This window comes from Clytia hemisphaerica, unplaced genomic scaffold (assembly GCF_902728285.1).
Source record: "Clytia hemisphaerica strain Z4C2 unplaced genomic scaffold, Clytia hemisphaerica genome assembly, whole genome shotgun sequence".
NCBI classification, from domain to species: Eukaryota; Metazoa; Cnidaria; class Hydrozoa; order Leptothecata; family Clytiidae; genus Clytia; species Clytia hemisphaerica.
This window is the reverse complement of record NW_027103756.1, coordinates 10,261-35,301: the sequence shown is the minus strand read 5'-3', so window position 1 is coordinate 35,301 and position 25,041 is coordinate 10,261. Positions and strand designations below refer to the sequence as shown.

At 34.1% G+C, this 25,041-nt stretch overlaps 2 protein-coding genes and 1 long non-coding RNA gene across 3 annotated transcripts in view; 2 read left to right on the top strand and 1 right to left on the bottom strand.

The window, feature by feature from the left end:
• The window catches only part of LOC136805518 (ubiquitin carboxyl-terminal hydrolase 24-like), a 58,883-nt gene extending 36,586 nt beyond the window's left edge, over nt 1-22,297 (bottom strand). Inside the window, exons 1-7 of the mRNA XM_067062085.1 lie at nt 22,206-22,297; nt 12,529-12,744; nt 11,918-12,091; nt 7,783-7,934; nt 6,776-7,114; nt 1,638-1,883; nt 225-492 (exon numbers count right to left, since the gene is read on the bottom strand). Of these exons, the coding sequence (XP_066918186.1) occupies nt 225-492; nt 1,638-1,883; nt 6,776-7,114; nt 7,783-7,934; nt 11,918-12,091; nt 12,529-12,673 (1,324 nt within the window). The 5' untranslated portion in view covers nt 12,674-12,744; nt 22,206-22,297. The remainder of the gene's footprint in view (nt 1-224; nt 493-1,637; nt 1,884-6,775; nt 7,115-7,782; nt 7,935-11,917; nt 12,092-12,528; nt 12,745-22,205) is intronic.
• Nucleotides 4,960-6,167, top strand: LOC136805507 (uncharacterized). The gene is made up of 2 exons (XR_010846413.1): nt 4,960-5,329; nt 5,556-6,167. It is a non-coding gene; the product is annotated as an uncharacterized lncRNA (long non-coding RNA).
• On the top strand, nt 9,587-11,868 carry LOC136805506 (uncharacterized). Its single transcript, XM_067062073.1, has 4 exons — nt 9,587-9,991; nt 10,294-10,362; nt 10,900-10,932; nt 11,264-11,868. Exons 1-4 carry the CDS (start codon nt 9,715-9,717, stop codon nt 11,683-11,685), a joined length of 801 nt encoding a protein of 266 aa, XP_066918174.1. The 5' UTR covers nt 9,587-9,714; the 3' UTR covers nt 11,686-11,868.
• Nucleotides 22,298-25,041: the final 2,744 nt, after the last annotated feature.

Here is a 25,041-nt window from a genome sequence, read left to right as displayed (position 1 = left end):
ATTGTTATATTGTGCTGATATAAACTCAGATATATATTAATAGATAATGTTTTTCTTTTCCTCTTTCTGACCAATCTTGCTCAACACCCGTGCCAATTCAATATAAGAAAGCTTGTAAATTAAAATTGATGAGTAAGCAAACCATATCACTCTTATTTGAAAACAAAACCTTTAAAACCTGTATTAGATTTTCTGGAAACTGGACAACAAAATAACAGACTCACTGCTAAAGGCGATGGATAAGACTTTATTATCAAGCAACCATTTGGAGATGACATCGACAGTGATTTCTTTGCACTGATTCCGTTCAGCATCTTTGATCAAACGCGACAATTCTTTCAGCGCGTTCATCCGAGGATTGAATTGAGGAAGTTGTAACATTTTCAAGATGGTCGACAGATGAAGTTCCACGATGTTGGAAGTCTTGTCTGCCCACAGAACGTCACAAACTTTACGTAAACTTCGGAGTAGATCGTACACTTTATCCACGTCCTGCGTAAAAAGATAACACTCTTATTTGTATGTAAACAAACCTGATATCTATAGAAATCCCATAATTCATTGCATGCAAACAATATACGTGTGATACACTTTGGTACCGGTTACTTTTTCGAAGCGGGCGACACGGCTTTTTGCGTGATGCAATTGGTTCTTCTCGTATGACGACCCCGGGGGGAGGGGGGACTGGGCTTGCGGACTGACGGTATGTGCGGGCCAAAAATGGGCTTTTAAAATTGCACCATTACAGTGCGGCAAAAGTCTGTGAAAATCATACTCTTAGAGTGCATTTTCCCCAAATTTTCAACCCTTTTCGTGCAAAAAATTGTCAAAATTCTTCCATTTTTGGGCCAAATATCTAGATTTTTCAAGAATTTTCTGAAAATTCTACCCTTACAGTGCATCTCTAGTTTTTCCGACCCTTACAGTGCATTTTAAACATCTTGGAAAAGGTAACCTTAGGGCCCACACATACCCGTCGGTCATTTTGCCCAGCTGCCCCTCCCCGGATGACGACGGGCCTTGGGCAATATTTCTGAGAATAGCCCTCACTAACCGGTCATTATGTATTAGAGTACACTCTTATCCACTAAGCTTTATATATAAACCCTGGAGGCAGTTTATCAATCACGACTAACAAAAATATTTTGATCTGAGTTTTTTTTAAGGTATGGTATTACTACTCAATATCGGTGTATTGCATAGAGAGCGCTAGATCTCAATTTCCTTGGACACTTATGATGGCGATGTAGCGCCGTTGAGGTTATGCAACGTTTTGATAAAGTAATTCTTTTCGTCCAGGGGGGGGGGGTCATGCAGTTGGTACCAAAAATTGAGAGTACGCCCACCACCCCTTAGCAGCTAGTACAGTTTCGTCCAGGGGGTGTCATATAAAAAGTAGAAAATGCAGATGGTCTGTGAGATCTAGACAATAATAATGCAAGAAGGTAACTCAAAATGTTGCAAAAAATCCAGGAGGGTTTCTGTAATTTCAGCGAAAATCACAAGGGAGTTTGACCTTACAGAAATGACCTTGAGATTGAATATTCTTTTCTGGAATAGCCCATATAAAGAGAATTTCTAAAGGAAATTTTCGACATAGCTGAGTCAGCAACTTCATTCAGAAATGACATACGGACCTTATCTTTCATATCATCCGCCTCCATCTGAGAAACAAATTGCACCACCTTGTCCGCCATCCCGCCCAACTTGTACCCAGTCACTTCAGCGTTCAAGTACACAGCGCATGCGCCAAAAGGTTTCAACAAACTGGCTAACACGTTGGGTGACATTTTGTCCATGGTTTCTACGATGTCAATTATAGAGTCCAGTCCTCCTTTCTGCACGAAGCGGTTGATTAAGTCCACCAGCCAACCAAAGGGAGCCTGGAAAAAGAATAGCAGATACTTTAATTACAAGATAATCTCTTATTAGGAGCATGCATACTATTAAAAAAAGTGGAGTCTCTTTTACTCGAGCATTTGTAACTCAGAATGTTTCCTTAACTCGAACAAGTTTTGTGATTCCTTCAGTTTAATAACTCGAACAAATTTGTATTACCCATGTTCGAGTTATTGAGATTCCACTGTATTAGATACTAAGCCTACCCATGACGTTGGGTTACAAGACATAAGTATTGGAAGAAGACTTGCAAATGTGGAATATCATTTGAAGGACCTGCTAATACATCTTTCAAAGTAGGATGGAGGTTGCGGCTTATCAGGGTCATATTAGCGAGGTTAAGCAAGTGCTTATTTTGACCGTAAAGTGCGATACCGTAGGCCTGTACATAACTTGCCAAAGCAAACCATGCAAGTGAAATCTTATGTAGAGGCCTACGAAATCGCACTTTACGGTCTAAATAAACACTTGCTTAACCTCGCTATCGTTCCACCCTTGTTTCACCCCCATTCAAATACTCCTTTTGAGCATGAATTGGGACTATGAAAAGAGTATTAATGAGGTGAATCGGGGGTCTGATTATCAGACCATCACATTTTACTTTTGTGACAGCCTGAAATTTACTCTGTCGGTTTAGAAGGAATTGAGAAAATTTTCCTGTACTCCTCCTAATCTCTTAATATGATTAAGTGTGAGGTATGTAATGGTTTCACAAGGTCAAAGTCGTCGTTCCTTTCCTTTACTCCTTCAAAATTGGAGACAAAGAGTTTCAAGAATAGTTGTTTTGGCGAACGCGACGGTCTTTTGAATAACTAATTACCTAGAGACAAGATAATTTGTCATGTTTTTACTGGCTGAGGGAAAGTAATGTATGTGGAGTAATTAGCTATTCAAAAGACTGTCGCGTTCGCCAAAACATCTTTTTGTGTAGCACTGCATGAAATATATGTCTTTCCAGTTTCTTGTCCTTGAAAACTTAATGTTTTCGAACGTACGATTGCGGAAATATCGATTTTTCCTTACTGTTTTAAGAAAAGATTCCTTTTCTTTAAGTTCTTGAAAAAAGATAATCTTTAAATATTTCTTGCTTCGAAAAGGTGGATAATTTCTTTTGTCGTTTTTCATTAAAAAGGAAATATTTCATGTTTCCAGATTGACTATCTTTTCTTCGTTTGTATTTCAAGAAAATATAAAGTTTTCGTCTTGAAATTTAAACGAAAATATTTTTCATGAAAATATCAAATTTTCATGCCGAATTTATCAAAAATACAATCATCAAATGCAATAAAAAAAAGGTAATAATTTCGTTTTTAAAGAACATTATAATCTCTACGTCGGGATAAAAGTAAGGAGCAGATTTCCAAACTCAAACTTCAAACTCAGCATTATTTGCATCATTTGTAGGCCAATTTTGTTAAATTTGTATCACTACTTTTAAAGAAACTCAATACATCCCTGTCTCACAGCCCCTGTGGAACTCTTTCCCACATGGAACCACAACCCACTGGAAAATTTAGCAAAAATTTCATCCTCTGATGAAAAATACCCTATCATTTCAGCCCCACTGGGAAATTCATTCCCATATAAAAATTATATTTAAGAAATTGCGTTCAAATCCGTTCCATTACATTTTAGTACTCAAAAAGTATATAAATTCTATCCCTATTGGGATTTTGAAAGAATTGTTTATCCAACTGCGGAGGGTCTTGACACAGGGGTGTCTCAATGGAGTTGAGTAAATAGTTGTGTATGAAGATTCCCTCTTCAATTACTTATTGATTTTAATGCATTGTATGCAAAATTGTTTTTTTTTATTTATACGCATTAACATAATATTATTAACTCATTAATTCATTATTAACATAAAAGTTTTAGGTGAGGCTATAGCTGAAAATTCGCCTGAATTTATTCTTGGAAATTTTTAATCTTTAAAAAATACCGGTAAAATCTATTCATCGATACGTTTACTCGTGTTAGGTTGAAAGTTTAAAACATTTTCTATACATTTTGTCAATCTACTAAAAAAGCTTTACAAATCCTCCCTTTCTTGGCTTTGAAGCATTGTGCTTTAGCATCTTCACCAGATTTTCTACAACTAGACTAATTGGAGATGTTTAGAAACGATTTTTGTTTTAAGGGCTGGAAACTGGATATGCTCAAATTAATCTTCTTCAAATTCATTATACATGACTTTAAAGCTTTCATTTCATTCCATTTTGAGATTATTTTTAAAATTTTGTGTTTTTGTAAAACTTGCAAAACTTTTCAAAATCTTTTAAGATCTTTTATTTAAGTCTTAATCTCGATTTACTTCATTATAGTTGACAAATGTAATACGAGGCAATTTCTACTACTTATATATTTGAATCAAATGCAAGGGTGTTTTGTAGAAGGAAAGAAGAACAATTTATTTGAAAATAGTATAATCCTTCGACAGCTACCTTTGTTTCGTTTGAGTTTTTTGAATGTATAGCGATTCACTGTTTTGGGCCTCGCAGCGTTTGTGAACGCTTTGCTTACGGCTAGTAGGTTGCATTTAAGCCTGTATTTTACATTGTAGATAGCATAAATTTTTTGGATGTATTAGATATTTTGCAAATCAGCCAAAAATAATTTTTATGGTCAGTGAGTTTGACGAGTTTTACATACAGAACGAATCAGGAATGTATATAAAAAGAAACCACTTTGATTTTGATATTTCATGAAAACACGTTTTTTTATAAGAACATCCGAAACTTTTGCCTTCGGAAATAAGCCTAAAAAGTGTGCTTAACATGTTCTTATCCCCCCTCCCCCATTTTATGAGTATTTATGGCCATTTTCCTAAGAAATCGGGTGTTTTTGAGTTCCCAAAGCCTTGAAATATTCTTAACTTGTTCTTAACATTTTGGCCTTTTAAGCCTTATGTTCTTATATAGTTTGTTCTTATAAAAAGACGTGTAGTATTAAGTTTTTGCGTTAACTAATTCTCGTAAACTTGGGGCAGCGGTGTACGAAGAGCTCCTAAAAACAGTTCAATTAATTAAACTTGTTAAAATTAAACTCGAATGCTTTAACTTGATGGAAGAAAAGAAGGATTCGTAGTTTCTCTTTTTTGGCAATATTTCAAAGGCTGAAAAATTTGTTCGGCGGTTTCATCAAAAAATTACAATTAACTGTTTGAACTGAACAACACCATTCCCTTTGGGACCCTGTGTTAACACATTTATAATTGTGGAGAAATTACGATATTTTCAATTGCAGTCCAATTAAGTCTCTTATAGAAAAATGTTGATAAAGAGTTTTAATTGGCAGAAATTAAAAGAGGGAAAGAAATTTGATTTGTCACGAAATCTTGTAATATGCTTTCACACGAACTTTACAGTGAAACAAGTAAAGACTTGGCGATGAATATGCGTCAATAATGCTAAAGAGGCCATGCAATGATCATGTAAGTTCTCACTCGTTCAAGTTATTTTTGAAATAACCTGTCTAAAACGCGTAATTTCTTTCTTGCTATTATGTTTTTTTGTAATCTTCAAGTCATTTTGGATTTTTACTAGTTATTTTCAATTTAAAGTTCAATTCGATTTTCAATAAAAATAAATGGACAATTAATCTGTTTGATAATCCTGTTTAAAAAGTAGAGTATAATTTTTATCATTTTCTCTCTACAGAAAGTCGAAAAACGTATCTTGAGCTCGGCGGTGGGAGCCGAAACATCAATTCTGTGCAATGTCAAAGACGTGTGGAGAAAACTTATCACAAAATGAACATCGTCTCATCAGAAGACCAAGAAATAAATGGTATTAAGAAAAAGAAGTAAAGTTGATTGTTCGACAACACAACAAAAGAAACATCTTCAATGCTTCAATGAACGAAGAATCGGAGAACCCTCGGGAAAAGAGGCACGATATACAACTGAAGGAGTAATTGTTTTACTTCTTTTATTAATTAGTTCATCATTTTTTATACGAATACAATTTCTTGAACCGTAACCTAAATCTTATTTCTTAAATTCGAAAAATGCTTTACAATGTCAAATTTTGTCAGAAATATCCCCCAACCCTATAAGCTCCTTCTATACCACACCAATTATTGCCATTGTTTTAAAAATTATATATCATGATTTATTATCTTACATTATCTTATTAATTTATGTCATTTTATGTAAATAAGGCATACTTTAGATTTTTAGCACAAGAATTATGAGTAAATAGATATTAATATGATTTTTTTAATATTGACTTTAATTTTAAAGAAGAAAATCATCCAAGAATATTTAATAATTCAATATCTTATCGAATTTAATCTCGTGTCTAATTGTCGCTACAGTAACCAGAAATTTAATGTTTCCATATTAGAAGTTTTTTACCTTTTCAATGTTATGAAATGAGGCGGATCAAGTATTTTTTTAAGCTAGAATATATATTCCCAATAACGAAACGTTGGTTATTTCTGGTCTAGACATCTGCATCTTTTCGAAAATGCGTAAATAATAAATTGTTAATCTTTCCTTTCATTAAAAGAATTTCGTTATTTTTTTTACAAAAAAGGTTCGTCTTTTCTCAATTTTGAATTTAACATTTCCATGGACAAGAAAACAAGTAAAAGTGAATCTTCACTGCGTGGAGAAAGTCTAAATTTTTACTTCAGAGAAAAGTAGTACTTTTCGTGGCTAAAAATGTAATCATTTTGTACATCGAAAAGTTAATTATGTCGATATTTAGAAAATTTAAGCTTTTCGAGAAATAGTGAAGATTCACTGTTACTTGTTTTCTCACAGAAGAAAATTCAAAGATTTCAAAACAAGAAAATTGAGAGAAAAGTTAACTTTTCCTCATATATCTTGCGTTAGAGAAGACAACTTTTCATGCAGTGTAGACAAACAGGGTACCTTGTATGTATTATAATCAGGACTGACAGCAGGGCATTTATCAAAACCAAAGATGTCTTCATAATGTCCACGGTTCCATTTATGAGTTCGGTTCTTGAAATGGAATTCAGAATCCGGATCGAAAGCTAAACTCAATGTTCCCAGAAGTTTTAAGGGTGGAGGAGAGTATTTGAGTCGTTCAGCCATGAAATCAATGAAGAGTTGTATCATGTTAAACACTCCTTCGTGGATGTCATTCGACCATTTCTTTACAGCTTGTGACGTCAGAAGTTTCTTGAAACATTCAACAGCTACACGATCTAAGAATCGCTCGCAATCCTTATCTGTCTCTGCTTTTTGCTGAAAATAAAGAAAGTGGTGTGAGTGAGACGAAAGGTAGTGGTGTGAGTGAGTGAGTGAGACGAAAGGTAACAATGCATACATCAAATTCGATTCGAAATTGGATCATTGAGACACTTCCTTCCTCTTACATTGAAAAATATCTTCATTTCTGACAATACACACGCATATAAGAAATTTTAACTTGGCTCCGAGCCTGGAGTTTCTTATTTTTTTCAAAGAATATCAGCCTCGAAGCTCATTTTTGAGTTCTTTATTTACTCAGCTGATAAGCTTGCTATGGATGGCATTGATTTAATACTTTGTTGAATAACTGACTAGCGTACAGAAAAAAAATTTTATACAATGTTGTTTCTTCATCAATATTTCATCCACTTTTTGTTTAGTTTTGTGCAGGTTCAAGTTTAGTTTTTACTGTCCCTAAATTGTTTTCTTATTCTCAGCGTGTGGAGTTCCTTAACAATTCCTTTTTCGGACAATTTTCAGCCTCAAGTTCCTTATAAACGTGTTCCTTGAAAAGAACGTGTACAAAAACTCCTTCTGAAAAGTATTTGTGATTGTAGACGCAACTCATTTACTGCAATGGTTGGATTCAAAACAAAAATACCAACCACCGTAATAATATATTTCATTGTTTTAGGGAAAGCAAGGTTTCAACTTAAACTGACCTGTGAGGCGAGCTTGATAGCACCGTACAGACATTTAGCTAACGACTCTCCTTTCTTGTAAGGGATGGACCAGTTTTCTGTGAATACACGATCTTCCAGTTCATACATATTGGTGGTCGGGAATTCGTCAGGCATGTCTTCTATCGCCATGTCTAAAAGATAAGGTTCAAAGTGGTCTCGTTACTAGCCCAAGGGCCTCTTATTGCTTTTTGATAGACTGGATGGCGCTGGTAAGTATTCTACGGTGTAATGGTAGATTTTATTTTGTGTTTGAATACGCAACAAATGGATACCACTAGAACTAGAAAAAAGAAGAAAATCTAACTAAATAATCACAAATAATGATATCATGAAACATAACAGCAGAAATTGAAGTAGTCGGGTCATGCACCTCTTATCAAACAAAATGACCATTTTATCGAATCAAGGAGGTCTCTTTGGTTTTGTTTTGTGTTTTTATTCAATTATATTTTTCTTCTAGCCCATATAATAGGGGTCGTTGGGAATTCGCCTGCTATGTCTTCTATCGCAATGCCTGGGAAATAAATTTAAAGTGTGTTTAAGGGTGTTTATTAAATTATGTCAGGGGAAAAGGTTTGAGTCTTTCTCAAATTCGAAAAAACTATTATTCCTATGGAGATTGGAATAGAGAAAATCGAAATATCCGAATTAAAAACCTCTATTGCAATTCCTGGGAAGAAAATTTGAAGTCTGTTTTGTGAGGTTGTTTACTGCAAAATTAAGGGGAAAATGTTGAGTCTCTCTCTAATTCGAAAAATCCATTGGCCCCTTGAAGATTGAATTAGAGAAAATCGACAGTATATCTATTAATTATAATATTCTGCTACGTTTTAATAAAAGAAACGGACTTTCAATGGAAAAGGAAAAAAACGTTTGACACAGACCTTGACCTGTGTAGCTCTTATTACTATTTTGGTTAGTCCGAGAAAACAATCAACTGGCGTAAGAAACGTCGTTTTGATGATTAGTTTTAAAGACTGCAGTGTTTCGTGATTGAGAGTCCAACTTCAATTTAAATATCATTAACTTAAAACTGTTTTAGTAAGACTTCAAGATCTAGTTTGTGGAAATTTTAGATCCAGAGCTCTCTGGACAAATCGGATCACTAAGCTCTAGTTTTGTCGGCCGACTTTCTGACCTGCCTATTCTAATTGTTAGAGTAGGCAAATGTTGGGCAGGAGGTTATTAGCAGTTAAAATCTTAGCTTGAAAAAGATTGGAGAAGTCATTGCATTGACGTAAAAAGAGGGCAATTCATTGACTTTAGACAGCCAACATTATGCCAACTTTAATTCACAATTAGAATAGGCAGGGCGAAAAGGAAAAAAGAAAGCTAAGACGACCTCCACAAGCTAGGGTTCCGTTTCACTCCGAAACGAAATGAAGCCATTCTATTGGTTAAATTCAAAATTCACGTCATCTCTAACCAAAAGAATAACTACATTTTTTTTCCAAGCAAAACGGAACCGTGTTAACTTTGGTCAATTCCACTATTCTGTTTATCAATAATAACTATGGCATTTTAAAATTCTGAATCTTATTATTTGTATTATGCATAAAAATAATGGCATGCTGTATTTTCGTATTATGGAATTATAATTAGCTCCATTTAGCTTGATTACTGAATTTCACCTCATAAGCATATTAAGGATTACTCGAAAAATTCTTGGAAATCTTTTATTATTTGAGCAACTTTTTGTGAAAACAAACGTCATCCCACTTAACAATATTGTTTATTTATCAAAAATTTATTTCGAGTTTGTTAATAAAAGTAATTTGTGTGCAATGTTGTTATTCTATAAGAGAGGGCTAGTCTATGTTTGTTTCGTGTAGAGAGTTTTCATAGAGCAACTCTAGTAGTGTATGAAAGGTGCATATTTTAGGCTTGAAAATATTCATTCTTGATCTAAAGATGAGCGAGTCAAAAGAAAACGAGAAAATCGAAGAGCAGAAAGAGCCTGCTCGATTCACACAACCATGGAAGAATAGTGATGTTGTTTTGGTTGCCGAAGAGAAAGAAATACACGTTCATTCAACTACGTTATCTATGGTTTCACCCGTTTTTGAGGCCATGTTTAATGGCAGTTTTAAGGAGTCAAAGACTAAGAAAGTCACTCTGGAAGGGAAATCGTACGATACTTTAATGTACGTCATGAAGATGATTTATCCTTTTGACAACATCAAATTTGGTAGGTGCTTTTTAAATAGAACAATTTTTATGAGAATATGAGGCTCGAATAAATCAAGATATAAAGACAAAACAGGATAAAGAACAATTTTTATTTTTTTCTTAAGAACAAAGCTAAGCTTGAAATGACCAAACTTTAAACAAATTTTAAGAATCAAAGTCAAAATATACAAGAACATTGGAACCTCAACAAAATCTTACTGGCTCACTGGTTTATTGCTGTTAACCTGTTCAAATTTAAGGGCAAAAGATATCTAAGATTTTATTCTCAATTCTTTCTGGATAATCTTTTTCTTGTTTTAGAGTTTGATTCACTTGTTTGTGAAACGTGTGAAACAAAAGAAAGCAATGGGTTAATCTATTCAACCAAAGGTAATTAAACACTCTCGCGTTGTGTATTTCTTGTAACTAATAGTGTACAGAGGGGTCTGACCCCTCCTCTCATTCATTGCTCCCCCCATTGCTGTTCTTAAATTGATTCATTTAAATATACAGAGTTACCCTGGGTTATAAAAATTGGCTCTCAAGAAGAAAAAATCTGCTCTAATTGAAAATTAAAAGTTATAACAATTAATGAAACTACGAAAATCCCTTATGAATATCAGATAATATTGAGCAAATTTGGTCTCTTTTCAATTCTCATTAGGCTGACCTTGTTCATACAATATTCTTATATTTTTTACACAAATCTCAGTCTAAATGTTCTTTAGAAAATGCGTCCACCTTGAAAGTTCAAAACATTTACATCTGAGAAGGTCCTGTCACCCCTTTAAAGCATATCTTGAAAAGATGGTGGCCCCTCTTAGAGAAATTCACACTATGTAATAATATGCCCTTTTCTTTAAATGGAAACCTCCACATTTGCGATAACAATCCTTCAAATTCACATTTTTTAAACATTTTTTTCAGGTTCTTGCCGTCGTTGTAATGCTGGGCTATCAAGTATGCATAAATTTCTACAGTTTATAATGGGCTTGCTTACCCCTATTACAAGAAGAAGATCCATAAAATGTCAAACATACAAAAACCCATGAAATTCTCCCCCTAAAAATTATCTTTATTGCAGAATAGAAATTTGTTGTAAAATCCTACCCTGTCCTTGAAAACTCTCAATGATGATTTTTGCAGTATTCTACAAACAGATATTTTAAAGCAGTTGACAGGTTTTTCGTACAGTGAATACACAAATTTCGTGATTTATAACCTAATTCTGTTAATTAGTATGATCTGATTTTTTTGTTGATTATTTTAAATTCAATCTTTTTTAATTCAGACCCTCGAATTCAACACCTGGTAAGACGTTTGCAAGGCCTTTATCTTCTGGCAAACGAGTATATGATTGATGTGGTTCTAGATCAGGTCAAATGTGAGCTGACACGACAAAGCAAACAAATTATGAATATGTATCATGCATTTGATCTGTTGGAAACTGCGGAGGTGACACAGCTGGAAGAACTGAAAACTACATGTTTGCATTTCTCGAAAAGTTATTTGTCATCGTACACATTGATGAACCAATTGCTTACAAATAGGAAGATATCCTTAGAAACTCAACTGAGATTGAAAGGAGTATTGTTAACATACATACTAGCAAGGACCAGCAACCCTGGAGGGTCCTATTTGAACGAAATGAAACAAGTTGCAGATGACTTTAGCACAATTTCCTTAGAAAAATCTCATAAAGCTGTCCAATGATTAACGAAAAATTTATACTTCTTGAGATTGTTTTTTTCAACTGTTTTCATTTATGGTTCAATTCGAAATTTTGTAATGAGGAGAATTAGATTTTTTCTTTTAGTTCCAAATATCAAGTTTATTCCTGATATTGACTTGTAAAGCAAACGAAATAAAGAAATAAAATCCTCTGTTTCTTTCATATTCTCTATTGCTAAGCCATCTTAAAGATTTTCAAAACACAAACTCTCACCAATATTTTCTGCGACTTCTTCTTCCTCAGTGATATCAATACATTCAGTGGGTTGTTTACCACCCTCCACCACTGGTAGTTGAGGTCCAAACATAACCGGTGAATTGTTGTTATTATAAACTTCAGTTGAGTTTGAAACCTCTTTCATTTCAATGTCTGCTTGCCCAAAACCACCTGGTGAAAAAACAAACAATTGACAATAATTTTTGAGTTTTTGATTTGTTTGAACAACTGGATGGGAAATCTCTCTTGTGTCAAATGAAAAAATTTAACTGCCCCTAACAATATCTTAGCAATGATGACCTTATCTATTTAGTTTCCTATCTTAATAAGACCGGTGAAATTATAAGATTGCTTTACAGGGGAGGGATCTTGCCTGTCCCGTTTTAAAGCTTAATTATAAATTCCCTTTCCTTCTAAAATTAAATTAATGTGAAGGGACTATTTTTCAAAATTTTATAAATTTTCAAAATCAAAATTTTTTCAATCGACTGTTGAAACCTACTTCCAAAATCCAGAGTAAGGGACAAGTGCAACGTTTTTGATTTTTGAATTATGTTCATTCAATCCTTGATCAGACGAAAAAAACATCAAATATATCAAAACCATACCTCTAGAATCTTCTCCAGTCAAAATGGCAACAGCATCATTCAAATCGTTTTTGGCAAGTTTCAAAGCACGCCTGATATCTGTGATGTCACCAAAACCCATTCCCATTAGCATGGTGATGTGTTCATCTGACGGTTGGCTTTCCATTGTTGCCTTGGGTGACACACACACACAACTTGTTATGTTGTTATATTCTTTTTTAACCTTTCTTCATTGCTCTAGAAAGAGATTAAGAGTTCATCAACTTTCACCACACACATTTGATACAGATATTGAAGTATGAATCTAAAAGTTAAAAAGTTGAAGTTAAAACTATTTTTTACATCTAATCAAAACTTTAAAAAAAGAAGAATCTCTCGAAACGTAGCCAAATGTAAATCTTGTGATCCAAGCCACGATAAACTTCCAATATGGATATCACTGGGTTGACAAACGCAAACTTATTTATATCAAAAATTAAATCTTCAAAAAAAGACACCTTTATCTGTTTTTTATGGCATTTATTTCACATTATCTGAGATCAAAGTGTAAATTTGGTACAAACTCCAAATAATGTGTCTTCTGTAAATTTTGCATACAGGTTTAGGACTGAACCGTGTAATTTATTGTCAAATGCTTGGATTTCTAACTATTCAGCATGATATCATCTTTTAAAGAGGCTACTTCCTTATTGTCACTTACTCAATCATCAAAAGCAAATAAATACATAAATAAAATTAAAGAGCAAAAACAGAAAGTACACAGCCCTCGAAATTTCAAGTAGAAGTAAGTTGGCACTTCAACCAAATGCGGCCGAAGACTGGTTTTTAGGTCTACAATGACGATCTGAGCTTTATTATAGGTCGGCAAAGTTGTTTAAAGGCGAAAGCAATGTTTTTTTCTATTTGAAAGCTACAATGTTTGGTTCAAAGGTTGGCTTTGCTGACCAAAAAGATCACTTATGGTCTTCTGCCAAGTGAATTGATGATTAAATGGTGTACTTTAGGCTCTGTGTGCAGAAATACAGTAGGAAGATAAAAATAAACATGTGGAAATTGATCTTATATATAGGTTATAATGCTGCTTTTTCATGAGTTATTAAACGTAATGTAATTTTCACTTATTTCACTTTTTTGATGTCATCAGCTGCTTGTCTTTGCTTATTGGAGTCAAAATGGTATTGTGGTTAGCAAAGGTCTATCCCTACAAATGTTGTTATAGGTTAAAATAAGATAAAATTGTATTTTCAGAAAGTTGGACAGATGAAATTCAAATTCAAGAAAGATTTGAACAAGACTTCAAAACGTATTCAAGCTCCATGCAAAATCATATTCAAACATGTTTACCATATTTGAAACCACCAATCGAAAAGTCTCTAAAGAGTTGGATAGTATACCATTTTTAATTCCTTCTTTGTGATGCAACATAGGATCCACCCCCCCCCAGAGATTTGGGGGTACCTAAAAAAAAAAGGTGTTAAAAAAGCCAGGTACCTGGAAGTATTCTTAAATTTAGGGGGTACCTGATATGTTTGGGGGTATCTGCATTTTCATTAGTGGAGGTGGGGGCTGTTGTTTTTGTATGAAGTCATCACCCTTGAATTCCTTGAAACCCTTGAAACACCCTTAAAAAGTCAAAATTATTTTGGGGACCCTTGAAATGCAAGATTTATACCTTTGAAACCCTTGAAATGCCAAATTTTGTGGCCATTTTCAGCCATTTTAACTTTCAGAAATACAAGTGCCACCGGAATTATATGAGATTGGCAGGTCTGGGTGAAAGAATTGGTGGTTGTAAAATTATCAATTATCAGCCAATTTAAGGGCCCTCCTTTACACAAAAATTGAAAATTCAATCTTTCTCCTTTGTCGACAGATTTCCTTGAAGTCTTTGAAAACTATCAAAGATCAACTAAAAACCCTAGAAACCCTTGAAAGTTTGTGGTATTTAAAAATCTCGTGACTCCCTGGAAATTGTTGAAAAAAAAGTGCTGGCCGCCATGGAAGTATTTTCCCAGGAATAACAAAAGAGCAAAAAATAAAAAAATAAAAAAGGGGGTAACTCAAAGTTGGGGGGTTACTTTAGAATTCTGAAAATTTTGGGGGTACCAAAATGATTGGGGGTACCTAAATTTTTTGGGGGTACCTGAACCCTGGAGGACCCTATGTGCAAGCTATGTCGGTCAATGCAGTCAACATTTACATTTACCTTATTCAAAGAGCATAAACGGCAGTGGGTCAACACTTGGATCAGTGTGGAGTCAAATTACAATACATCACGTTTCGATTATTGATCAATCGTTTTTCTCTTTGGACTACTTAATGACTTTAGAGGCTTTGTGGATTGAAGACATAAAGCCATCGTTAAACACAAAGGACGAATATAAAAGTCATCAATTAGTTATGAAAATTGACAGAGAGTAGTGAGGATGTTTTTTACTGTAGAGAGTATCTTGTAGATATTTTATCTTGTTTTTACTTTTATTTTTTAGACTTGAATATGATAATATAATTATTGAAATATATTGTCCAAATATAAATCCTTGGTTATATCCACTATATTATTATTATTATTATTATTATCATTTATTAGGTTCAATTTCATACAAAATTGTTCTTCCCCCTAAACATAAATATCAAAATAAAAAGCACTAAAGAATAAATAGTATTAATAAATATAAATATTTTTACAAATTTTCTGGATAAAATTTTATTAAAACTAGACCACTAGATAGACATGAAATGGAGTTGGATAACTAAGACACAGAGGCTGAATGTAGATTGTATCTACATTCAGCCTCTGTACTATATCAAATTCAATGGGTAATTTTTTTTCTGATTTGACCTATTTTCGGGTCGTTGTAAAACATGGAGTAGCTCCATGGAGTACTCCAATGGAGTACCTATTGGAGTACTCTAAAAAGATTGCAGACCAGATTTTAGATCGCCGCGAGAGGAAAATAAAGACCTGTATATTTTTGTATTTGCTCTAAAACCACTCTGTAGCAAGAATGTGACTTTCATGTTGCTCTCTTTTTATATCCTTTCATGTCATCTGTATCACATTGAGTATGAAATTCTCATATCAAAGAAAAAAGTTGGCGGACTCCATTTATTGTGATTGTCTTATTATTTTGTTAATTGAAGTGTATTTTGTCAATAAAATGACAATGAATAATTTAATGCTCTAAAACCCCTCTGTAACCTCTCTCACAGACTGTCCCCAACTGCCATTTCATATACAGTCATACTACCTGCATCATATTGAGTATGATAAAAATTCCTTTTGGAAATGGGTTGATAAGCTATGTATTCTATGATTGTCACAATATTTTCTTTAAAAAAGTCAATCTGTTGACAAAAGGACAAAAGAAAAATATTGCTTAAGAAAGCTCTAGTGCCCTACTGGTGTTACATAGATAATATAACACATAATACTATATACAATTACACTGATATTATATGTATTATTATAAAGTGTTTGATATATCAGAGCTATTCTGCAAGCTAAATCTGGTTTGTTAATTGTAGAATCAACAAAGATTTATAAGCAGAGAGCGTGCGCTATATGAGCTTTACTGCCAGAAATGATGGCAGCCATATTTTCACAAACAAATACTTGAGAAATTCTTTTGATTGCTATAAATTGGAAGTTTACAGCTAGTGGAAAAGGTTGATTATCAAATTTGTGATATTCATCGCTCTGACAGGTATTTTAGGGGGTACTCCATTAGGTACTCCATTGGAGTACTCCATGGAGCTAATCCATGTTTTACAACGACCCCCTATTTTCAGACATCGTTATCAAGTGAAAGAAATTAGATTGGATAAACTTGCAAAAGCGTGTTTAAATAAATGAATTAGGTGGTAACAATTGCTTTCAACCGAATTAAAAAAGTCACACTTGATGAGTGTACCCCCTGGAAAGCAAATGTACACAGACTGACTTGCCCTTCCCCATAACGTAATTAAAACCAGTCCCAAGGCCATGCAGGAATGTTGAAAAAATGATGACAAAAAAATTTTGAAAAAGAAACGAGGAAATGATTGCAAGAAAATAAGTAATTGGTTTTGTATGTCACACTTTTTTATCCCATAAAATAATTACTTTCTCAAGATTTTTAAAGCAATCCAAATACATGCACAGAAGTCTGTGCTAGGTCTCTCCTAGCAACCAAAGCCATTGATGAAGCCATTGTCATCATAAAAATCAGAAAGATTGGACTATCAAACAGGTTTTGTTGCCAGGGTTTCAGGAATGTTGTCATCTTGTTGAAATAGTGTCCTCCCTATTTTCATAGAAATAGGAAAAGGGTGGGCAAAATCGTTTTCAAAATTCTATGGGGGCAATCAAAATAGTGGAAGAAAAAATAGCTCCAAAAAACCAAGGGTGGGCAGAAAAAATCTGAGGAAAAAAATATTTGAGGTTGTGATAATTCACATTTTTTCTTTATAGGGACGAGATAACATGAATAGAAGCAGTATTGTTACAAAAAAAAATTTCAGGGGGGGGGGATTATTTTAAAAACCTTAGGGAGGGGAACTAAAAGGGGGGGCAGAGGGATTTTTTTCAATTTTCAAGGGAGGGGAACCAACCTACAAGGACACTGTGTGCTTTGTTTTGCAAGGTATTCTCAACTGTAGAATAGAACTTTTGCTATAGGCTAAAAGCTCCTACACTAAAAACAATGATGAGAAATGGATTAGTGCATAAAAATTTTTTGAATTATCCAACATGACATCACCTCTATCAAAATGACCTCAAAACATTGATAAAAATCCCCTGATTTATAGCAGCAAAATTTAATATGTGCTTTACTATAACATATGCTCTGGACCATGGGTGTATATCGACAGATATTGAAAAGGGCGTTATTTTCTTCATGGAAAGGAAAGAACGACATCATTTTAATTACTGCTTTCAATTAGCAAATTTTGAAAGTTTGTGTGTGTGTTCTTGTCTTCATGGATTTTTTTAAATTTATCGTCTCTGATGTCTATGTATTATCTTTGCAAATTGGAAAGGAATTGCTTACTACTTTAAAAGGAGTATAGCTTGCAAAGTGTACAAAATCTACAATGGTCTGTGTTCACCCCTCTTAACAGATCTCATTACAAAATCAGTTGCTTGTGGTAACAGAAACTCATCTAAAATTGACCAAGCACGCTTTACTTTTGTTGACTATAAACGCTCTTTCAAATATAGAGCTGCTATTGTGTGGAATAATATTCCTAATTCCATCAGGGAGAAAAATACTTATGATGCCTCAAAAGAGGCCCTGAAAAAGTCTGACTGTCTTGACAAAATAAATTTTAATATGACTGGGAGAGCTCTCCACCATGAAGACTACATATATATTTCTAGAACTACTTATTTATTACTTATTTTAATCTCTAAATACTTATATCACATTATTTTATACATTTACTATTTATCAAATATAATATAATTAATATAATATTTATTAAAACTTACTGTCATACCTAGTATGTGAAAAATCAAAATATAATAGCAGGGTTCGAATTATAAATTTTAGGTGCTTCGCAATTTTTTCTGAGTGACACGAGGCAAAAAAAACAGCGCCGCAGACAAAAAATTTTTCACTGTTTGCGAAGAATTTTTATTATTTTTAGTATTATTTTAGTATTTTGCGATGTCGTTTGGAAGAAGATGCGAAAGTGTCTTTAATGGATTTATCTAGGAAAACAAAGTTAGAGTTAGGCTATTATGTAAAATTGTAGAAAAAGCAAAGTAGCGAGTTTATAAAGCATATAGACAAATAAATTGATAAAGCTTCGAAGTAGCGAGTTGATAAAACAATAGATAAACGAATGAATAAAGTTGCAAGGTAGCGATTTAATAAAGAAGTATATAAACGAATGAATAAAGTTTCGAGGTAGCGAGTTGATAAAACAATAGTTAAACAAAGAATAAGCTTTAACGTGGCAAGTTTATAAAACAATAGATAAATGGACGAATAAAGTAGTGAAGTAGCAAGTTGATAAAGAAATAGATAAACGAATGAATAAAGCTTCGAAATAGCGAGTTTAAAAAGCAATAGATAAACCAGGGGGGGGGGTCTTGCAGTTAGTTACTCCTCGACACTATGTGGAGTAACTGCAATTTTGGACATTTTCTACAGACACCACCACCCTTGCAGTTATTCCATAGTGTACTAACTGATTTTACCCTCAAAATTGGTGTATACCACCCCGAAAAATGCCAAATTTGGCAATTTTTTCACTGAGTTCCTCATTTTTGATACCATTTTACTGGGTACATCGTATTAACGACCGTTCAAGAGTTAAATATCTCAATCATTTTCCAAGTTTGTTAAAATATCTTTCATGCCTTTATTGAAGAAAAAATTTTGATTTTTTTTTGACTTTTGAAAAAAATGTTTTGAATTTTTTTGCTTCCGAAATTAAAAAAAAAAAAATTTAAGTGAAAAATTGAAAAATGTGCTCACTTAGTACACCATATCCTACCAAAATCGACAATTTTGGGCTTAGGCACCACCCATGTTGCAGTTAGTCCACTGGTGGAGTAACTGTTTTCCCAAATTTTGGTTTATATACCACCACGGTAGTAATTGTCATAGTGTTTATATAATAACTGCATGACCCCCCCCTGGATAAACGAACAAATAGTAGCAAAGTAGCAAGTTGATAAAAAAAAAAGAATATATACGAATAAACGAACAAATAAAGATGCGAGGAAGCGAGTTGATAAAGCAATGGTTAAACAAATGAATAAAGCTTCGAAGTAGCGAGTTGATAAAGCAATAGACAAACGAATGAATGAATTAGCGAGATGTTTTTTTTATTTTTTAGCTTCGCATTTTTGAGTTAGGAAATCTTTTTTCATCGCTAAACCTAAAATTCACTTCGCATTTTGCGAAGTGCGAAGCGTTAATTCGAACCCTGAATAGCTGCATTCTTTTTCTTCGTCCGACATACCTAGTATATATTTTTGAATCATTTAATTTCACACAGAAAATAACACCAACCTTATCCCATCTCCTCAAGTTTTGCATGTATAAATAACACTTTGCCTTTGCAGTGGTTACTTTTACTTTTTTGTTTTTTAGCCTGCAGGTTCACATCAGTTTTTACTACCAATGTATATGAAATTGTATATAATATACCGTCAACTGCTCCAACTTGGGACGAATGGTCGCAACATGGGACTTGTTGATATCTGACCTGTATTTTCACTTACTGTTAAATCTCTTTGACAACAAATTTGTTTTGATAATTCCACCAAGTTTATCAATCATACTTTCTGTCCTACTGTAACATGTCACAATAACTTTCACTGATAGCGCGCCCTTTTTTAACTTTTGTTTTCATTCAAAATGATCAAACGGCGAATGGAGAATCAGAGAACGCCCGCCACCTAACCACCTACTGCCCAATGGGATTAACAAATATCGAGTGTGTAACTTGACACTCAAGTGACGTTAAATGCTCCATCGTTTTGCCACTAATTTGGTCTTTTTTGTTCCAGACACTCGCATGTGTTACACTGCTGATTTTTTTTAATATTTTGATTTAAAAGCCTACTCGGTGCGAAAGAGATATCATGTATTTTTTAATACGCGGTTCATTAAACTCAAATCAGATGACTTCGGAGGTTTGGTGAAATGGTGGTGAAATGGTGGTTGAATGGCCGTCCCATGTTGCATCAGATAGTCCCAAGTTGGAGCAGTTGACGGTATTGTATATCATTTTGTATATAGAACCTGACCTGCATTAACAAATAAATTAATTAATAATAATTTATTGGCACTTCCACGCGCCATAAATCAAAGCAGCAAAATTTCAAAACAAATGAACTATGCAGTTCCCCTCGAAGCTCTACTATATCATTTTTGTTTTTATTTAACTTTGTATTTTGATGACCAGTCAGGTCATTCATTTGAAGGCTATGCATATGTTAGCCTCCACAGATGCAAGTTACCCGATCTCTCACACACGGTAGTTAGTCAGTTAGTCACACTTGCGTCCCGCCAAAATGCGTATCAAAGATTAGTGCTGCGAAAGCGCTATATCGTTTACTTGACTCTCAAGCAAAAAAATGCGCTGCAAAACTTCTAAAGGGATTCATAATAAAATAACCTGGCGCTTTTTAAAGAAATTAATATCTTCAAAAACTTTGAGAAATTGCCTAAAATTTGAGCCATAGATGAAAAATTTTGAGCCAAGCCAACCTTGAGAACTAAATTTGAAGATCAACTTCCCCAAGAAAAAGATCTATGGGGGAGGCGAAACCCACCTAGATCCGCGCACCACCGGATAGGCTGTTTCCCGGAAATTTTGCCGGACCTCAAACAATGACCCATTTACATGTGCGGAATTATTTTTACTTTAGCGTATAAACAAGGCCTTAAAAATTGAAGCGCTGTCTTGGGAATTGAATGACAAATTTTGGTTGGTTGATTTTGGTATTTTGGCTGCTGCACGTTATTTTGTTTCAAACTTTCAAGTTTTAATTTTAATTTTCTTGCGAACTTTTCAGGTAACTCTCATCCTTGTTGTTGCAAATACATCCTGTAGATGACTGATGTTGTTTTTTTCTGATAGCTAGATTTCCTAGTGTGACTAACTGTTAGTGTGGCGTGGGGTGCGGAACTTGGTATTTCCAAATTTCTCCTTGAGTGCAACCTTGTCATATCTGGGTTGGCAAACGATATCATACTCCAGGATGCATCGTCTCTTATTTTCCCCCTATTTTCTACTTTCCTATCAGTGTAGACCTAAAGCTCTAAAACAGCATCTAATAACATGAAAACCAGAATATGATTCTTCAATGGGAATCAAAACTATAAAGTGCACTTACAAACATCAATTTGTCAGATCTAACAAAATTAATAACCGCACTGTCATCATTGACAATAAAACAAACGATTTTCTGTCAAGAGCCTTGTAAACATTCCAACAACTTCCATTGAAATGATCCATCACAGCTTAGTCTACCATTTTTAGCGCGGTCCGAGGATTGAGCCGAGAATGCTCCGCGAACTCCTGCGCGGGTGAAAACTTCAATCTGTCAATCATTTTCACAAGCGAAGAGTACGCGAAGCGATTCTAGCTTTACGATAGTGCCGCGGGACATCAATGGATAGTATTCAATCATCAATTATCCCTTTATTTTCATTCCTAGAACTTTTGCAAAAAAAAGGAAAAATAGAAAAGTTGTATTTTTTACTGCTCTATTCACATACTGAATTTGAAAGATCTTATTCTATATATGTGGCGTTTTTTTGCAAACTTCAAAAAACTGATTTTTGTCCCGCCTTTTTACAGACCATAATTAAGAAAGCTCCCAACCCTACGGGATCCAAAGTTAAATCTCAGGGTACGAATGCCCCTACGAATGCCCCTAAGGCTAAGAAGGCCTTCAGCCTTACATGACTCTCGAGCTCCAACCCTAACCCTAACTGATAAAATAACCGAACCCCCGTCTAGGTCCGCGGATTGGAAAATTTCACTTGCATCCTGGAGTATGAAATCGTTTGCCAACCACTCTCTGCAAACTGGGACTGGACAAGGAGATAAGTTTTTTTTTTCATTAATTAAAAAAAACAACTGTCAAACAGTCCAACGAAACCAACCCTAAAGCAAAAATCAGCAAACCAGCAAAAACCATCACGTATCTATACTCGAGCAAACTCTATTTCCTAAGAATAATTCTTTACCTGTCTCACATCAATCAGAATCACGTTGGCACGTTCCAAAACTTGAATTTCAAACTAAATAGTCGGTTGAGGAAGCTGTTGTTTTTGCACGTAGTAATCCTAATCTATGGCGCGCCAAAAGGCTTTTTAATACTAACTTTTTTTTATAACATCAACTTTCTTTTATAATACTAAATTTTTTTTATAATACCAACTTTCACTTTTATAATACCAACTTTCATTTTTATAGTATCAACTTTTTTTTTATAATACCAACTTTTTATTATAATACAAACTTTCATTTTTATAATATCAGATTTTTTTTTTAAATAGCAACTTTTTTTCATAATACCAACTTTTTTTATAATATCAACTTTTTTATATAACACTAACTTTCATTTTTATAATATCAATTTTTTTGGTCTCGCTTAGTCAATTTTCTTTTTTCACCATGTAGACGGGCCTTTACAGTTCTTCACTGGAAAATCTACATGAGGCACCACCATGGATGTCCTGTCCTTGACTTGGCTGTTGGCTGCTTGGGTAAAGGTCCAAAGACTGCTGGTAGTTCAGCTTATTTTTATCATTTGTGTTGTTTGTTCTCTCTCTGGCTGGTGGATTGATTCTTCAGACCAATCAAATTTTGTTGCAACTTTTGTTTGGTTAGGTATAGATATACAGTATTATGCAATATGTTATAATTATATCCATATGGTTGTTAGATCTATATGGCCTTATATGAATATAATGTTCGTTTTATGTCCTCTGTATCAAAATTTTCAGGCATCAGGATTAGAGTCAAGAAAGGCACCAACGTAAAACCCAATTAACGCAATCGAACACAATAGAATATTACCCAGAAATATCAGCCGTTCGATTGAGGCTAGGTGTAATCGCGCTAAGACTCTTTTCTACACTTGATCGATTATACACGCATAGTAAGCGAGACAAAATTGGTGTTATGAAACTAAAAAAAAGTTGGTACTATAAAAACAAAAGTTGGTATTATAATAAAAAAGTTGGTATTATAAAAAAAGTTGGTATATAAAAAAAAGTTGGTATTATCAAAAAAAAGTTGATATTATAAAAAACAGTTGATATTATAAAAAAAAGTTGGTATTATAAAAAAAAGTTGGTATTATAAAAAAAAAGTTAGTATTAAAAAGCTTTTTGGCGCGCCATACTAATCGCCTGGACCCGCCATTATTACACCCATTGATTACCTGAAGATACAATAGTTTTGAATGGCACGCTGCGTGATGGTTAGGTGAGAGATAAGAATTAGTTGCGAGTTACTACTGTATTAAATCTGCGAGTTGTGAGTTACTTTCTTCTGCGAGTTACGAGTTGCACTTTTAAGATAAGAAAATTAAAGTGCGAGATCCCAAAAAGCACGAGTTGCAAATTCTGCCGCTGTTATGCATGGCAGTACCTTTAGGCATACTGTAAAAGTCGGACCCGGACTTTGGACCCTGACCCCGGACCCTATTTCGGACCCAAGATCGGACCTCAAATCGGACCCTAATTCGGACCCCAAATCGGACCCCTATCTACAAAAGTCGGACCCCGATCTACAAAAGTCGGACCCCGATCTACAAAAGTCGGACCCTCATGTGGGAGGCTCGGAATTCCCAGGTTATTTTTTCCGAGTTATCCCGAGTTATAACGTCATTTTTGGAATTTAGTGACGTTATTTTACATTTCATAACTCGGTTTATTTATTTTTGCTTCTTTTAACTTTCCGAGTTATTTTTCATTTTTTAACTCGGGAATTTTTGCTTCCTTTAACTTTCCGAGTTATTTTTCATTTTTTAACTCGGGAATTTTTTCTTCCTTTAGCTTTCCGAGTTATTTTTGAATTTTTAAGTTAACTCGAGAATTTTTGCTTCCTTTATTAGCTTTCCGAGTTATTTTTCTTCATAAAAAAACACCAGCTTTAATCTATTGATCCCATATACCAACCAAAATCAAAGACATAACCATCCATTACCAACTAGAAAAACCTTAACCTGCTTTGAATAAAATGAATAATCGACAAACAAGTGAATAATTGAAGAAAAGCAAGACCAAGAGCTGAAGTTAAAACCTGCTAGATAAACAAAGTGTAAGCCCTTCAAAAATCTTACAGCATAAATGCTGTGTAAATCTAAAAAAATACAGTAGGTAAGTGATGAGATAAAGCTATTTCAAAATTAATATTTCCTCCCTATTTCATTAAAGAATACTGTAAGTGACATGACAAGAGAGTCCTCCCTCCTTCGCTGTAAAAATTTTAAATGAATCACCAACGATTCTTGAATCAATCATTTCACAGACTATCATCTGGGGGTACTAGGGTTAGGAGCTGGACGGGTGTGTGCCGCAAAAATCGAGGAAAAAACTGATTTTTCGGGATTTCGTGACCCTTATTGGAACTTTTGGCTGTTTTACAAGCCTTAGGAGGGGGACTGAAATTAGATTTTGAGATTTTTACGACCCTTCGAAAGTAAAGTCCAAAAAATACCCGTACTTGCCTTAGTACCCCCCATGGAACTCATTCACAAAATTCTTCTTCTATTCAAGCAAATAGTAAATATTTGCGGTGTGCTTGTGGTTTCGATCAATAGATTGATTAAAGCTGGTGTTTTTTTTAGAAGAAAAATAACTCGGAAAGCTAATAAAGGAAGCAAAAATTCCCGAGTTAACTTAGAAATTCAAAAAATAACTCGGAAAGCTAAAGGAAGAAAAAATTCCCGAGTTAAAAAATGGAAAATAACTCGGAAAGTTAAAGGAAGAGAAATAAACCGAGTTATAAAATGAAAAATGACGTCACTAAATTCCAAAAATGACGTCACAACTCGGGATAACTCGGTTTTTT

Bases quoted from the DNA above. Each gene is read 5' to 3' on its own strand.
- LOC136805506 (XM_067062073.1), top strand. From the start codon at position 9,715: ATGAGCGAGTCAAAAGAAAACGAGAAAATCGAAGAGCAGAAAGAGCCT. The intron at 10,363-10,899 runs GTAATTAAACAC...CATTTTTTTCAG, and splicing joins GTTAATCTATTCAACCAAAG to GTTCTTGCCGTCGTTGTAAT. The intron at 10,933-11,263 runs GTATGCATAAAT...TTTTTAATTCAG, and splicing joins TTGTAATGCTGGGCTATCAA to ACCCTCGAATTCAACACCTG.